At 38.0% G+C, this 17252-nt stretch overlaps 1 protein-coding gene across 1 annotated transcript in view; it reads left to right on the forward strand.

Annotated features, from left to right (window-relative positions):
• Positions 1–17252, forward strand: part of LOC118851198 (ankyrin repeat and sterile alpha motif domain-containing protein 1B-like) — a 169132-nt gene that overhangs the window by 22413 nt on the left and 129467 nt on the right. The window contains exon 3 of the mRNA XM_036760705.1: positions 10867–10947. Within this exon, the coding sequence (XP_036616600.1) occupies positions 10867–10947 (81 nt within the window). The remainder of the gene's footprint in view (positions 1–10866; positions 10948–17252) is intronic.

The raw sequence follows: 17252 nt of genomic DNA on the forward strand, positions 1-17252 counted from the left end.
AGCACACAGAGATACACAGAAGAGAGGGCGCTGATTCTAAAGCAGTGCTGTCAAACTCCAATAGAAAAGGGGCCGCTCACCCATATAGAAGGATCCCTGTGGGCCACATATTGACTTAGAAACCAACACATAAACCTTATCTATGTCTGATTGTTTTTATTTATTTTGTTAAGCATTTGCAATTCACATTTCAATCTGGTTTGGGCTGTACTTGGGAGTGTTGTAGGCCATGTGCACCTGTATGTTTGACATCTCTCTTGTAGAATGATGCAGTGAAGCACTGGTGCAGGGTCTGCTGGATGGCCTTTCTTGAGTGCACAGATGGCATTCTTCTCTGGTGCTAGGGTGCCTTCATGCTTCCTTGGTGCTCCTCAAAGCTGCTTCTTCCCTCAGGTAGTTATCTTTCTGTATCTGTCTGTATTTGTCGTTGATGTATTCTTTCAATTTGGTGTCTGCTACTGGTTCACTCTTTGTGATGATGTGATAAATGAGGGAGGAGTGGAACACTCCTTGGGGTCCCTCCCCTCAACCTTCTGGTAAAAGCACAAGGGTCTACCTCTTCAAGGCATTCCTACAGTTCAAATCCTGCCTCAGATACTTACTAGCTGAGTGACCCTGGATAAGTCACTTAATCTTACTTTTCTTTATTTTCCTTATACGTAAAATGAGAAGGGCTAGATTAGACAGCCTCAAAAGTTCCTTCTAGCTCTAAATATATGGTTCTATGACACCAGGATATCCATGTTACATAAAGTAAGAAGGATGCATTTTTTTATTGTATTTAATTGCTGTCTTTACTCATGTTCCTTTCTCATCAATTCTGATTGACAAATGTGCAGAGACTAGGAAGAAGACCCAACCTATCCTCCATTTCTTAAGTATTACTGATTTTTATATATTAGCTTTCTCTTCCCTGTAAGATTATAAACTCCTTGAGGACAGGTACCATACCTTATACTAGAGTATCTTACACAGTCAGTAGCATATCTGAAAAAGTTTTGTGACATATTGCAAAGATGTTCAATAATAAAACTTTGGTTCAAATTTATGTCCTTCCACTTAGTAATTCTGTGACTCTCAGCATGTCACTTCATGTGGCTGAGGCTCAGCCTGCTCATTTCTTAAATAGAGATAATAATACTTTGACTGCTTGTTTTCTTGTATTGTAAGGAAATGCTTTTTAACCAGCTAAGTATTACCTAATTTAACAGATTAGATTTTAAGCTCTCTGAGGGCAAAAACTTGCCTTATTTATCTTATATCTGTTCCTGTGTCAAGCACCTAAGAATTCACAGATTTCCAGTAAACACTTGTGGATTAATTTGGGGTAGTAACATTTTGGACTGGCCATGAATTGAACCAAACAATTGGTTTTGTTACATTCCCTGAATTATTTTTCACCCTACGGTTTCTAACATTCTTAGAGGGAAACTAATAGCTTTCCAGCATCATATCTTACTGAAAGGGGGGCATTTGAAGGTGGCATGTTTATGACAATTTTCTTCCAGAGCCTCAGTTCCATTTACCTCTCTCAATCCTTTGTCTATAAAACTAGCCCAGGGAGAGTGCTGTTGGAAGTTATACAAGCTTCTCTGTTCCTCAGAAACTCCTTCCTTTCTGACCATAAACATGCTGCCCAAGGCCATTAAAAACACTGTGTCTTTTCTAGCAGTTGGTCGTGCTTATGTTAAGCTGCTGTACCCAGTGTTTGTCATACCTGGTGTCAGGCACCATTCTTTTCCTCATTACTTTCTGGAATTTATCCTTGCTTCTTCAATATCTCTGCTTCCTTCCTCTGTATTCTAGGCCTCCACAAATATGGGTTATGCCACCCTTTCCCCTGCAACTGCCACAGGTATATGATGAGTCTTATCTTAGTCCCATTTTTTGAGGGGCCTGGTAGAATTTAAGAGGATGAAATATTTGTCTGATAAGGAGAACAATGACAGGGAAGGGGAATGTAGTAGTGGGGGTAATGTCTGTTGGGTTGGTCCTTACCAGAGGAGTTTTTGCTCGGTGTTAGGAAATGATGCCATGTTTCTGACTTGTTTATTTTTTGGGAGCAACTGGTCAATAAAAGATGTGCTGTATTTTCAATACTAACATTTTGGTATTGTGGTCTGGCAGAAAGATGTAGAACATCATTGTTTCTGAATACCTAAAACATTACCCAAAGGGCAATGGGGAGACTCATGGTGGGTGGGTATGAGCAGCCATAACATATTCAAAGGAGCCATAGAAAGTGATGTCATCAAGGAACTGTATGATAGGAAGGGCAGATGTGTTGGTCATATGGCAAGGGCAAAGGATTACAGGTGGATAACTGGAGTGATCTACTAGCATACTTGGATATTGAAATAAAGGAAGGCCTCCAACACAGAGCAAGTAAACTTCTGGAAAGTCATAGACAAGAATTAAACAGGATGGATTGGTATAGGTCAACTCATTGGATGGAACTTCTGAATTAATGAGGTATCAGAATCACTTGAGCATGAGAAATGGCAGGAGGGAGAGAGGGAGAGAGGCAGGGAGAGGGAGAGAGAGAGAGAGATGGAGGGAGGGAGGGAGGGAGAGAGAGTTGTGAGTGAGAGACAGGAATTATACTTAGTTTTACAGGAGCACAAATAATGCTAGTGTCATAGGTGTTGTTCTTCCTAGAATTATGGATAGAGGGTTTGCTTTAGATTGTAAGATAGAGAAGAGGTTCTTATGTGTTTTTTTTATCATGCTCTCCTTTTGTCATCTGATAAAGTCTTTGGACCCCTTAGGATATTTTGTTGCCTATACTCATAATTGAAAGAATGGTAAGTTTAAGTTATAGGTTAGTGAAAATAAAAGTGTAATTTTCCCCATCCAAGTTTATAGATGCCTCTGAAATCTATCCATACCCTTCCCTCCAATTAAGAAACCTTGGCCTAAAGTAAGGCTAGTCTGAGGCAAATCCTCATCATTGACCTCTAGTTTTCTTGACCAGATCAAGAAATACCACTGGACCCCTCTATGAAGATAAGGCATACATAGAACATTAGAAACTATAAAGTGAATTGTGTTGTCTCAGGGATACGGTAGATAAGATATGTCTCTCTTGACTCAGAATTTAAGACCATTGGCTAGGAGCAGAACACACATACTCAGTATATGAGGGAGGGAAGGACTAGATATTAGATGCTGCAGGAGTGGTATTCATTAGGAAGAACATTTTAACTTTATATTAATCTGTCATACTGTGTACTTACAGAGATAGTACTCTGAGGAAATCTCCTTAGCTAGGATGAGGAGGGGACAGATGAAGGCAATCAGTGAGGGCCTTGAGCTTCTTGTTGCTTTATAGGAATGGATGTATGGACCTCTTCTGTGTAGGTGGGGCTGTGGCTTAGTTCTTCAGTTTTTAATTTTATTAATATGTTTTGTTTTATACACCTAGTAATTTCCTATTTTATTCTCTGCCACTGAATATTTCTTGATAACAAAGAGAAACCATTGAATAAAACCAGACAAAATAGTAACTGTCTGACAGCATATCCAACATCCCACACCAGTAGTCACCTGCCTTTCTACCAAGGGGAAAGAAATATGTTTCGCAGTCTCATTGTAATTAAGCAGTGTTCAGTTGGTTTTCATGGTGGTTTCACTATTATGATCATTATATCTAGGCAAGCCACTCAGTGTCTTAGTGCCATAGGCAGTTCTCTTAGACTATAAATTGGAGAGTTGGGACCAATTTACATTGACAGAGGGAATTTCCTCACCAGGAGTTCTTACCAATGGAATCACAGGCCTCATTAATAGTTCCTGTCCCCCTCCCTAAGTAATTATGTATATTTTCCCATCCATTTAATCAACAAGCACTTATTAAGCACCAACTATGTGTTAGGAATTATACTACATTATTTTTATACAAATACTTTCTTATATTTCTATGAATTTCTCATGTGTTATTTCTTATGGTGCAGTACCATTCCATTCCATTAAGAGACCATAATTCAGTCAGCTAGTCTCCAATTAGTGGGAACCCATTTTGTCTCTCACCTGGATCATCTGAATTGTCCTCTGATTCCATTCTGGAGTAGCTGATAATGTACAAACCTCAGGAGTTCAGTGAGGCACTTCGGAGGCGGTGTTAGGTTTAGAACCATGGACAGCTCCTGGCTTCTTATAACTAATGTTAAATCGAAGTGGTACTCTACTGTGAAGCATTGCTATATCATTCATGCCTCTTTACCTCATCTTTATTTGAACATGGTCATTAATTACACAGGTCTAGATTCTATCAGGTATTTAAAATGTTTTCTGGTAATTTGTATGTATAGATCCTTTGGAGTCACTGTTTATTACCTATATTCACAGTCATCTAATTCTTCACTTGTTACATGAAGTGCCAGCAAAAGGTGGCAAATGTCAATGATAGTAGCCTTGGGAAATTGTAATTTGTTAGCAAAAGTTTTGGTAAATGCTCTTTTGGCTATTGTGATCCATGACATGACATTCATGTTCTAACATGTTGAAGTCTGCTCTGTGACAAGACTTTTGGCCACTCTCTTGTTGAAGAAGCAGTGAATACTCTAGGAAATTTTCAGTGTCTTACTCAAATAGAAATAATTTTAGAAACTAGAGCCAGGATAGTGGAGTGCAGTGGGGTCAAAATCAAATAGAAAGAGATCCCTTCAAGCTACTTAATGTTTGTGAAGAGAGAGGGAGAGGACGTCTTCGAGTAACTAAAAGCTTGATATATACAAGAAAGGTTATGCCTGTTCTACTTGACTACAAAGGAAGCTAAGTAGTGCAGTGAATAGAACACTGGACCTAGAGTTGGAAGACCAAACTTCAAATGTGAACTCAGACACTTATTAGCTGGGTGACCCTGGGCAAGTCACTTGATTTCTGCCTCATATTTTTCATCTGAAAAATGGGGATAATAATTGTATTTACCTCCCCAGGGTGTTGTGAAGAAAGGTGAGATATTTCTAAGGTGCTTTGCAAATCATAAAGTGCTAAGTGCTTATGATAATTATTAGTAAGACAGCAAACATTTATCATTATCATCACAAAGGGTAGGACAATTTAGATGAGTGGAAATTACAGAAAGGAAAGTTTAGGTTTAACATATGGAAAAACTTCCCAGTAACTAGAACTGTCCAGAAGTGGAATGAGCAGCCTTGGGATGGGGTGAATTCTTACTAGAAATCTTCCAAGCAAAGGCTATATATAATCATTTGTAAGAATTTCATAGAGATATTTCTCATTCAGGTACAGGTTGGCATAGATGATCGCTGAGGCCCTTTCCAACTCTGAGATTTAGTTAAACTTTTGGTTTAACTGTTAGTCTAATAGTCAATCCACTTGTAGTGCTTTAAATGTGTGTTTTTTATGGATATGCCCCATGGGCATATATAAATATCACATAATATGTATAAGATATCCATACTTCAGTTTTTTATCCTGTAATACTTTCCTTTAAAAAGATGCATTCATAGCCCTTTTATGTAGAAAAGACTTATACCCTGAGAATATCCACAATCTGTTCTCATCTTTATACTGACAATAAGAAACAGATGATGTGGATAAATGACATCTATAGGTCACCTTTTTCTTCACTAGATCATGGGGATATAGATCATGAGATCAAGAAATGTCAATATTTCCCCCTACACAATGAATTCTCCTTAAAACGTTTTATTATTGTTTTTACCTTACCTTCACTTATAAATATTTCCCTCCTCTTTTTTCTCTAGGGAGCCATTCCATGTTAAAAAAAAAAAAAAACAAAAAGAAGAAAGGGGAAAAACCAGTTCAATAATACCAACACATACATTATCTGATTCTGACTATGTAGGCAATGTTTCATGTCCATAGCCTCCTTCCTGTACCAAGAAGGGGAGAGAGGATGATCTGTATGTTTTCATCTCTTATTCAGGGCCAATCTTGTTCCTTATAATTACGTATTGTTCAATTTCCTTTTTTGCTTACATTGTTGTTATGTATATAATTTTCCTGGTTCTGCTCACTTCACATTACACAGTTAATATGTTTTCCCATGCTTCTCTGAATTCTTTACATTTGTTATTTCTCAAGTCTAGTGATGTAGCATCATGTTCACATACCAGAATGTGTTTTTGTTGTTCAGCCGTTTCCTAAGTGAAACATTGTTTCTAATTTTTCCTACTGGAAAAAGTACCATTATAAATATTTTGATGTATGATGGACTTTTCTTTTGGTCTTTTACATCATTTGGAAATTAATATCCATAGTGGTGGAACATCTGGGTCAAAGAGTATGGTTATTTTCAGCATTTTGGAGGGGAAGTTACTTCCAAACTGTTGCCCAGCACTGTTGGATCAATTCACATCACCACTAACATATTAGTGTGGCTTGTCTTTGTGTAGCCTCTTCAAAACTGACTATACTTGTCCTTTGTCATCTTTTCCAACTTTCTGATAGTGAGGTAAAACTTCAGATTTGTTTTGACTTGATTCCTTTGCATTCCTTTTAGTGATTTAGGGCAGTCTTTAATATGGTTGTTCATGGTTTGCAATTCTTCTTTTGACAATTGTTTATTAATATATTTTAATTGCTTATCCATTAGGGAGTAACCCTTGGTTACCAAGCGTCCCTTGGTGACTAAAGGCCCCCAATAGTCACATAAGGGACCCTTATACATTTATCTTAGCTCCTATATATCTTAGATATCAGACCCCATTAAAATATTTGATGCAAAGTTTTCCCCCCAAGTTTACAGCTTTCATCTTTAATCTAACCACGCTGATTTTGCTCAAGCCAAAGTTTTCAATTTCACATAATGGAAATTTCTTTGATAATTGATTTTTTCAGGAAGAATAGATGTCTTTTATGGAGGATGGAAATCTAAAACAAATAAAGCTAAAGGGTCCAATGAAAACTGAGGGCATGATGATGCTTATCACACATACACACATGTAGCATTTTAATATTTGTGGAGCACTTGACATGCATTATCTCATTTGATCCTCAAAGCAATCCAATGAGGTAGGTGCAATTATTATCCCAATTTTACAGATGCGGAAACAGGCTGAGAGGTTAAGTGATTTGCCCAGGGTCACATTGTTAGTAAATATCTGAAGCAGGATTTGAACTAGGTCTTCCAGATTCCCAGTACTCTGCCTAATGAGCCTGGCTCTAATCTCCAGCCTGGAGAGCAATATGGAGGGGTGATGCCAAGTAGGTAAGGGTCAGATCTCTTCATCCCACCCTCCATGCTTATCAGTAAAAGATATTGATATCTTCATACCTCTCTCTGCCTTCCTTTCATTGGCATTCCATCATAAACCCTCCCTTCCACTCCTCTTAAGTGTTCAACCAATGCAATATGATGCAAAGATTCCCCAAGAACTTGTGTTATGTCAGCTGGAGGTTCCCTAACACTTCTGGACTTCAGTGGTTCTTCTTCCTCTGTGAGTTAGATAAGTTTTTGTAAAAGTGGATAGAAGAAAGGGGAAGGAATGAAAGGAGCAAAGGAAAGGAGGTCTTTAGGAATAGTCCTCTTGGGATTCCAAACTGTATCACTGGCTTTTCTCTGCGATAGATCTGAGAAAATGCATTATAGGCATAAGAAGCTATTTTGGGGATGTGCTAAGAACTTCAAAAGGGACAAGGTTACTAATAAGCATTTAGTGTGACTGGTTGCTAATAAAGACATGGGGGAGGGGAAATCAAGTTAGCGAGGTTCCATATTGTCTCACTTGATTCATATTCTCATGCTACTCCATGCCATGGGAGTCTGCTGCCAAAAGGCAGGGTAGTTTAATGGATGGAGTGCTGTACTTGGAGTCTAGAAGACCTGGATTCAAATTCTGGCCCATATACTTACTAGGTGTGGTTTGGGAGGAACTTTTAAAATCTCAAAGCGCTTTAAATATGTGGGCTACTGTTATCGAAAAGGTAGGGATTAAATATATTGAAAAACCAGTTACCCTTAACAACAAAAGATTAATACGTAGTTAATTTATCACATTTTCTAACATGGCATTTTGTGTATTAAGGTTCTAGAAAGGATAAAATATCAGTTGAATGGAATATCCTACTAGATTAAAGATGGGAATTAACATAGATCAGAAATTTACATGTGGAAGTTATCCTTGAGTCCACCTTCTCATTTTATAAATAAGTAATCTAAAGCTCTTGGAGATGGAGTGCCTTGCCCAAGTTTACCCAGGTAGTTTGGGATAGAAACAGGATACGGCCCTCTGACTTTGGCCCAAGTTATGTGTGTGTGTGTGTGCATGTGTGTGCGTGTGTGTGTGTGTGTGTGTGTGTGTGTGTGTGTGAATTCTCCATGAGGCCCCATAATCTACCACATGATTTATAGGTATTAACCTGCCTGTAGACATGAGCCTTGGCTCATCTCCCATCTAGTGATAGAGAATAAGTAGAAAAACATTTACTTTGTCAACTTCAGTTTCTGTCCACTTTACCTGTAGAATGTAAGCTCCATGAAAACAGGGACTCTTAACTTTACCTTTGTATTGCCAGTGTGTAGAACAATATTTTGCACATAGTACATATTTTAGAAATATTTGTATTGGATTATTATGGTAAAGCACTTTTTGTCCTTTAACTTTCTGGAAGCTGAAATTGACTCCTCTAATTGCAGAGACTAAAGATAATGTATTCATGTGGTTACACAAACTGTACAGGAAATAAAGAGAACTGGGGTTGTTAAGGCTGGATAAGAGAAGACTCAGGAGGCTGATGGGACGTCATGGTTCTCTTCAAGGATCTGAAAGGCTGTCTTACAGAAAAGGGATTAGTTTTATCTTGCGTGTTACCAGAGGGCGGAACTCAGACAATTGTCATGAATGTCTCCATATAAAAACATGTTATTAAAAATATAGAAAATCATCCTAATGGGTGCAATGAGTGAAAGCTGCAAAGATGCAAATTGGGCTTGATGCGAGTGTAATGGGAGTGCGAGGCGCAAAGGTGAGTTACATAAGGAAAAACTTCTTAACAATTGGAGCTATAAAAATGTAATGGAAAAACATTTATTAAGTAATTAATATGTACCAAGTGGTGTGCTAAGTGCTGGAGGTGCAAATAGAAAAATGAGATAGCTCCTTCTCTGAAGGAGCTTCCATTTTAATTAGTGTAGGCAGCATATTAAAATGTTTGGCTTCATGGCAGATGGAAAATCTAGTTGGCCCTTAGGGTTCAGTGCATAAAGCAAGAGGGCAGAGCCTAAACTTCTGAGATGGTGGGAAGGACTGGCAGGACATGGCCAACCAGTCTACAAGCATTTAATTAAGCTCCTCCTATGTCCTTAATAACTAAGCTACAATCTTATAATACAAATTTACAAAATGAGACAATCCCTGATAACGAGTTTATATTTTAGTGGGACAGAGAACAAGTACGTATATAAATATATAGAGCATAAGTATAAAGTGCATCAAGAGAAATCTGTACAAAGTAATTAAATGTAAGTTAGGGATGGAGTGCACTGGTACTTGAGGGTATCAAGAATGGCTTCATGCAGAAGAGGGGGCCGGAGCTGCTTCTTCAAGGAAGAGAGGGACTCTGAGGTAGAGATGAGGAGAGAGTACATTCCAAATATGGTAGATGGCCAGTGCGAAGGCACAGGGACAGGACATGGGACGCTGTGTGCGAGTTAACAACAGAAGACCAGCTTGACTGGGCCACAGAGAATGAGTGGAAAACTAATGAATAATTAGACTGGAAAGATGGGTTGAGGTCAGGTTGTGCAGGGAATTGAAAGCTAAACAGCAATATTTATGTTAGATTGTATAGGCACTATGAAGCCACTATAACTGATTAGAGTATCTGGGAGGAGAAGGTGGTCAACAGTATCAAATGTGACAGATAATTTGATAATGAGGAAGCCTGAAAGTTTATTTTAGTCAATTATGAGATCTTTGAGGAAAAAAGTAATCCTTGGTAATTATGGAGAAAACTTTTTGAGTTGAACAATGACTATTGGGAAGGGGGTAATGAGAATGACATTTCAAGTGGTGCAGGGTTCTGGGTTATCTTGGTCAGCAGTGGATTTCCCCCCTGTATTTGGAGGTCTTTAAGCAAAGGTGAGCTGATCAGTTACAAGATGTCTTGTAGGGGGAATTCTTTTTTGGTTATAGGTTGGACAAGATGGGCGCCAATGTCATTTCCCAATCTGAATTCTGTCATTCTATGAAGACCACAGATAGTATTATTTAGAAAGTTACTGGAATCTTTCCCTGGTGTATGCAGGCTGTGGACGTGTGCACACTGGCATGTCTAATATAAAATGTAACTGAGGATCCTCAGTGGCACTGGAACCCCAAGATGTGCTAGATTCTTGTGATCGTTCTGTGTTACTGTATGACCCATGTATATGTTACTGTGTTCTAGTCTGATAAACTGAGAAGGGAAGCAATCATTCTAATGTTGCATTGAATGAAGTAGCAGGATGCTAAATGCTTCTGAAAGGTTAAAGAAATTGCTCACTTTTATGTGGCACTTGAAGTTGGGCAGAACACTTTACATAGATTATTATGATAGAAAGTCCTAAAAATTCCCATGATGCATGATGATGTTTATATTTTCTCTAGTCAACAAACATTTATTAAGCCCTGACCATGTGTCCAGTATTGGACTCCATTCTAGTCACCTCAAGGGTTTTCCTAAGAAATCCCTCATCGTTAGGCAAGTATTCCTCCAAGATGAGCTGTCTGAAATGTGTGTCAGTCATCTTCTGCACAGTCGGCATTTCCACACACAGTGCACTGCTGGCTGTTGGGGATCACTGGCTTCTTTTTGGATGTTGATTTCTGATGTTGTCCATGCGCGCACAGATGGTCCTGCTCACTGGCTAACTCTGCACCTCTGCTTTATTCGCAGCATCTGGCGAGGCCCCAATGTGAACTGCACAGACAGTTCGGGTTACACTGCTTTGCACCATGCAGCTTTAAATGGACATAAGTAAGTGCCGCTTATTTAGACTGCAACTGGTCTTCTTCATGTATTTAGTTACAGATAATGAAGTTGATTCACTCAGGGTAGATGGATGAAAGAGGACATCTGTCCCTTGAGGCCTGTGGTCACTGTGTTGGGGACAGTGCATTTGGAAAAGCTGTTTGGTAACTGCATTAACCATTTGGAAGCAACAGGAGGGCTCCTGGACACCCCTGTGTGGAGTGATTGCTACATACAAAGGAGGAAAAGATATGTCAAGGTTATTAAAATCATCCCCTTGAGCAGGGGGAGGGAGGAAACAAGTGGCAGCTTTCAGGGATTAACAGAGTAAAAAGAAAAAAAATAAAAGTCGGGCATGATAGAGTGAATATAGTGGCATGTGTGCTAGATTTAGAGTTAAAAAGACCTGGCTTTGAATCTTGGCTTTGACACTTAATATCTATACAATACATTTTAAGCCATCTGAGCCTCAGTTTCCTCATCTGTAAAATAAGGGAGCTGGACTGGATGACCTCCTAATGTAAATGTAATTCTAAATACATAATCCTATAAAATTTTTCACTTCTCGCTTTTATATTCTTTCAAAAAAGTGATAGAAATGAAATCTTGTGAATTCTCCTGAATAGACTGCATGAAAATCTATGTTCATTGCCAAGTTTTTTTGCATTTGGCCAATGGCTTCTTTGCTGTCATCTACTGTTTCATGTTTCAGAGCAACATCTTGGGCAGGGTAATGGGGGCTTTCTACCCACAGCACCAGAAGGAGGATCGAGGTTTCCCACATGCTGTCCTTCAGCAGCAGTATGTTACTGGACTTAAAGTCAGGAAGACTTGGGCTTTATTCCTGCTTTAGATATTTAGAACCATGGACAAAAGACTTTCATTTGCAAAATGAGAGGATTAGACTCACTGACTGGAAAGATTCCTTCCAGCTTTAAGTCTATGATTCTATGATTTTATGTTCCCAGGGACTTGTCTCAGTGGCCTAATGATCTGTGAGGCAAAGCAGAGCTGGAATGTTGTGGAGCAGTTACCTACATGACTAAAAGTTGTGAGCGGGGGGACATTTCTTTTGCCTGAATGATACAAATGAGTTAAACCAAGATTTCTGAACTTCTCAGATAACTGGGCAATCCTCCACTTCACTCTCGTGTAGATACAGCCATTGTTGCTTATTCCCTACTCAAATATCTGTGATTCTTTGAAACATGAATCACCAGGCATTTAGAGCATTCCCCATTGGTTTTGGGGCCTGTACGGGAAGGAGGAAGTTTACTTTGGACACCCAAATATTGTTTTTCTTAAATTATTGAATTAGCAGATCAACTGTGTTCTATGCAGCAAGGCAGTAATTACAACATGATTTAAGCCATGTGGAGCCCTGCTGGTGTAGAAAAGCTCTCCTCCGATGTTGATCAGCAACTCATCTACAATATAATTTTAGCTGCCTGGGGCTAAGAGAGGTTAAATGGCTTCCTTATGATCACACAGTTAGTATGTGTCAGAAACAGTGCTGGAAGTTAGGTTTTCTTGAGTCTGTGCCCATTCTTTGGTCCAGCATGCCTTGCTGGTCTGCATATCCCTTCCTGTGATCTTAGTGCCCTAGCATTAGTTTCTTTGTATATGGATATTCAAGCCTGAATTTTATCCTTATTCATTTAGTTTTCTGTATTTTGTCCCTAAGTACCTAATTTTCAACTTGCAACTTTGCCAGTCATTTTCATCCTTTCAGAGGAAAAAACAGGTCCGTTATAAAATTCCTTCTGTCTTTCCCCCGCCTAATTACTCCATCACTACTGGCATTTTTTTTCTGAGCAGAGTTTTATTTCATCCCTTGTTTGTGTCTGGACCTATGGGAATGAAGCCAAATTAGATAGGACTGAGAAGTTTAATCCTTCTGATTCCATAGGGTCCTCTTCATGATGCCTTTCGGTTGGAGTCTAGATTGCTGATGTGGGCAAGCTTTGATGGGACAAATGGGCAGAATAGATTCATCCTGCCCATATTGACCTTGTTGATATTTGCCTTCTCAGCTTGACATAAACACTTTCCCTTTTAAGGTTTTTTTATGAGAAATACTTAACACACTCTTGTTTCACCTTTTTTGAAATGAAGATATTAGGTAAGAATGGGTATTGGCTCTAACATGTCCTGGTATAAACCCCAAACCTAGGGAGGACTGCATTTCTGTAGTGCTTTAGGGCATCAGTCATTTTCTTCATATTAGTCTGATGATTTCATCAATATTGAGAATTCCCAGAGTGCAAACTTCTTCTACCCATGCTGAGGCAATACTCTTAGAGTTGTCACATGTATTGAGAGGTTACATGACTTGCCAGATCCTGTAGGTCCTGTAGTATGTGTCAGACTTAAATTCCAGTCATCTGACCTCAAGACCAGACTTCTGTCTACCATGTCAACCTGCCTCTCAAGGGAGGACATGCACATATCATCTTCCCTGTTACACAGGTGAGGAAACTAAGGCTCAGAGATGAAAAGCAACTTCTCCAAAGTTCCACAGGTAGTAAATTTCAGCTCTGAGAATTGAACCAAGTTTCTCTTTGTTCTGAGTCTGTTTCTTCCTATTATATTTCCATTATCCCTCCCTCTAGGCTTCTTTATGATTTTCAATTCATGTTGGCAGTGTTTATAATGATAACTACTCAAGTTAATTTTAGAGCAGTTAAAAAGATAATCAGCAATATATGATATATTTCCTTTCCTGTGATAATCTCATGATTCTTAAAGATATTTCCAATTGTAATTTATTCTTTATCCATATAATGACAATTTGATGCACCAGAGTGAACACCAGAGACTTGGGTCCTAATTCCAGCTCTGCCAGTAGTTAATGAAGATCATGGGCAAGACACCTAACTCCTCTAGGTCACAGTTTCCTCAGCTGTAAAATGGGAAAGGATGTTGGATTAGATTATCTCCTGATGAAAAGTTAGTGAATGATTGTTTTGTTCAAGTGTATTATTAAGGAGCAATTATTTGAATATTTTGATTTTTAATTTTTTTATTTTTATAGAGTTATAGATTTTCCATACATGGATCATCTACTTTATGGGTTTATGCACAGTGTTTATAAATTAACCTGAGGTTGGCTTTTCTCTGTCAGCTAGTGTGCTTCTGGTCTTCCTCATACTAATAGATTTCTCTCATCTTTAAAATGGGAGTAATTAAACTCTCACCACCTATCTCATGGGGTTATAGTAATATGCAAATGAGATAATGTCTGTAAGACCCTTTGCAAAATTAAAGTGCTACACAAATATCAACTTCTACTAATCTTCAGAATCGTTATTATTATGTGAGAACATGCCAGATTCAATAGGGGCCCATGAAGGAAATAATTAAAATGGAGAGTGTGCTTTAATATATATATATATATGTATATTCCAAAGCCAATCATTATATTTGCTACTCTCATCTCACAGAGATATTGATAATTGACTATATTACATCTTTCCTCCCTGAAGGAAGCCTTGGCATTCAGCATAGAAACTCATCTCCATGCTGTTAATATAGGATATTATGATCACCAGATTTGGAGTTGTAGAATTCTAAGGACTGGAAGAAATATTAAGAAGTCATATAGTTCAAGCTTTTGCTTTAGACAGAGAAAGTTCTTCCTAACAGCTAACCCAGATCCATAACACTACAGATTCACATTCTTTCTTTTGCCCTGTGTTTTAAAGCTTCTTTTGAGGCCTCTGGTTTCTTGGCATGGGAGCTGTCCAGTGTACTAACACTTGAATTCCATTACCTGGTTATGCTCTGATCCAATAGCACAGTCTGGTGGAGAAAAGTTGGTCCTTTTTGAATAATTGTTTTGATAATCTCCAGGGCTATTTAAAAAAACCCATGAGCTACAAATGGTAGAAAAAATTATTTTATTTGTTTAGAAGAAAGCACATACTCACCAGGAAATCAACTCTTATTATGGGAAAGTAAGAAAATATCCAGTAAGTAATGATATAAAAAAGATTTGAATTTGAATCAGAAGTAAAAAAAAGCGACTCTAAATAAGTACGTTAAATCACCCATAATTTGATTATATCCAAGATCTCTTGGCCTCTTGTTGAAAAAAGATTTGGCTTAAATTTAAATCTTTTAGTTTTATTTCAAATAGTATTACTTTTTATGTTTTCCTCTTCTTTTTTTCCTATAATATTTAATCAGTAATTATCTATTTGTGCCTTATCCCATCCTTTTTCCATTTGCATCATAGTTTTTCTTTCCTTTTTGGAGAGAAATTCAAGTCTTATAAAATTCTAGAGTTTCATTTTTCTTGTACTTTCTTTGGAAAATGTCAGTAGTGAATTAAGACACTGTCTAATCCAAATATGAATAACCATCATCATGTGAAGACTTGAAATACTTCTCAGGAGTTTCTCATTACTCTTTCCCCCAATATTGGCCTTTAGAGAATACATTCTTGGTGTGTGCCTCCTCCTCCAGCTCTCATTATTGGTATTGGAAATAATTGATTCAAATGACTTCCTGATTCTTGAGAGCTAAAATGTCTTGTTTATTTGTCTTGTCCCTGTGTTTTCCTGTGCAGCAGGGTTAGAGCATTTTCTTTATATAGATTTGTGATTTCTGGTCTAAAAGTTGCTCTTTTTTTGTGATGTGAAAATGATATTGATATAAAACCTCTATTTTTTTCAGACAATAGATGCTGACTAATTAGTACTCCCCTGAGGAAAAAAATCCTTTAGCCTCGAGTACCTTGAGGGTAGCTAAATTATCTACAGTAACAATAGTTAGATCAAAGAATATATTGACTCAAAGTCTTTGGTGGACTCCATTGGGAAATTTTCCCAATGATATTCCCATTAAAGAGAAGCCTAGTTTTTGAGAAAATGAGAAAGTTTCTTGATTGAGACTGAAAATTTTCATTCCTTTGACTATCCTGCAGTCCATGAGAAGAAATGGTATTTACTTCATTGCTCCCTGGACAAACTCTAGGGAGGGAAGCCTGGAGGAAAATAAGGAGCTCTAACACTGACCATTTAATTACAAAAAGTTTTACTGTTGAATCTGAGCAATCAAAAGGCTAGAATTGCATAGAGCCTATTATATGTTACAAGTGGGTCCCATTTTTAGTCTGAAGCATATTCACAATCATCAGGAAATGAAGGCAAATTTATGTGTGTCCCTGGGGAGATCCTTTCATAATGCTGGGCCTCAGTTTTATCATTTACAAAGGGAGGGTTGAGATCATAGGTCAAGGAAGATTAGGGCTGGAGATCTTGAGAGGTTTTCAAGTGCTTTAAAAGTGAAGGGGTTGTACTCAAAGCCCCACTTAGCTGTAGTCTTCCAGGTTCTAAATAGATCTAGGGAGTAAGCCTGTGATTTATTTGTTTTACAGGGAACTCCCAGGTGAGGACATTTCCTTTATCCATGGACATTCTCTGCAACTTAGTTGCCTAGAACACTTAGCAGTTAAGAGACTTGCCCAGGGTCATGCGGGCCTAAGCGTGAAAGGAGGAACTAAAACTCAAGTCTTCCTGGTTTTAAAGCCAGTTCACAGTTTGTAATTCCATATTGAAAAATGTGGACACCAAAATCTAGAACCTTATAATGCCTGGTTTTTACATCAAGGAATCTGAGATTTCATTGGTGTCATCCCTCCCATGCTGGGGACAATCCCTCTGTGCCTTCATGAACTATTGTGGCTGAAAAAAATCATATAGCCACCTTGCTGATGAGACCATTTATTTCACATGGAACTGAGGTAGTCCTTGGAAAACAGATATGCATCCCTTTGCTGTTCTTGTACACAGAATGTTTCCATGTTATTAGAACCTGCTCTGTGGGAAGAGCCTTTGAGAATCCTGGCTCACCTCCATCTCATGTATGATAAAGTGAAGGAAGAGGACTCGATACGTACAAAAGACAGAATCTTGGGAAAACTTTGATTGGCTTATTGTAATATATAATTTGAATAATTGGTACTATTGGGAGACAAAATGAGTTTTTAAAATAATGAATTTTAAACAAATACAAGACATTTAGGGCATTGCTCTCTTTATCATTTGTCAGACAGATACAAAATAAAATGGTGTAATGTATTTTGTATAGTTGCAATTTTCAGATAATCAATTTTGATTATTTACTTCCCTGAAATCATTTAATAAGCAGAATTAAGGTGTCATGCCAAATTGATTATGTTTTGAATAAACTAGAGATATCTGTAATAAATTACTTGTGAGAAGGTATATTCATTACAAATGGAATACCTGACTAATATACATGAAAAGGAAGTGAAATGAAGAGATTATCATTCTATTTACACATCA

Source organism: Trichosurus vulpecula, chromosome 5 (genome assembly GCF_011100635.1).
Source record: "Trichosurus vulpecula isolate mTriVul1 chromosome 5, mTriVul1.pri, whole genome shotgun sequence".
NCBI lineage: Eukaryota > Metazoa > Chordata > Mammalia > Diprotodontia > Phalangeridae > Trichosurus > Trichosurus vulpecula.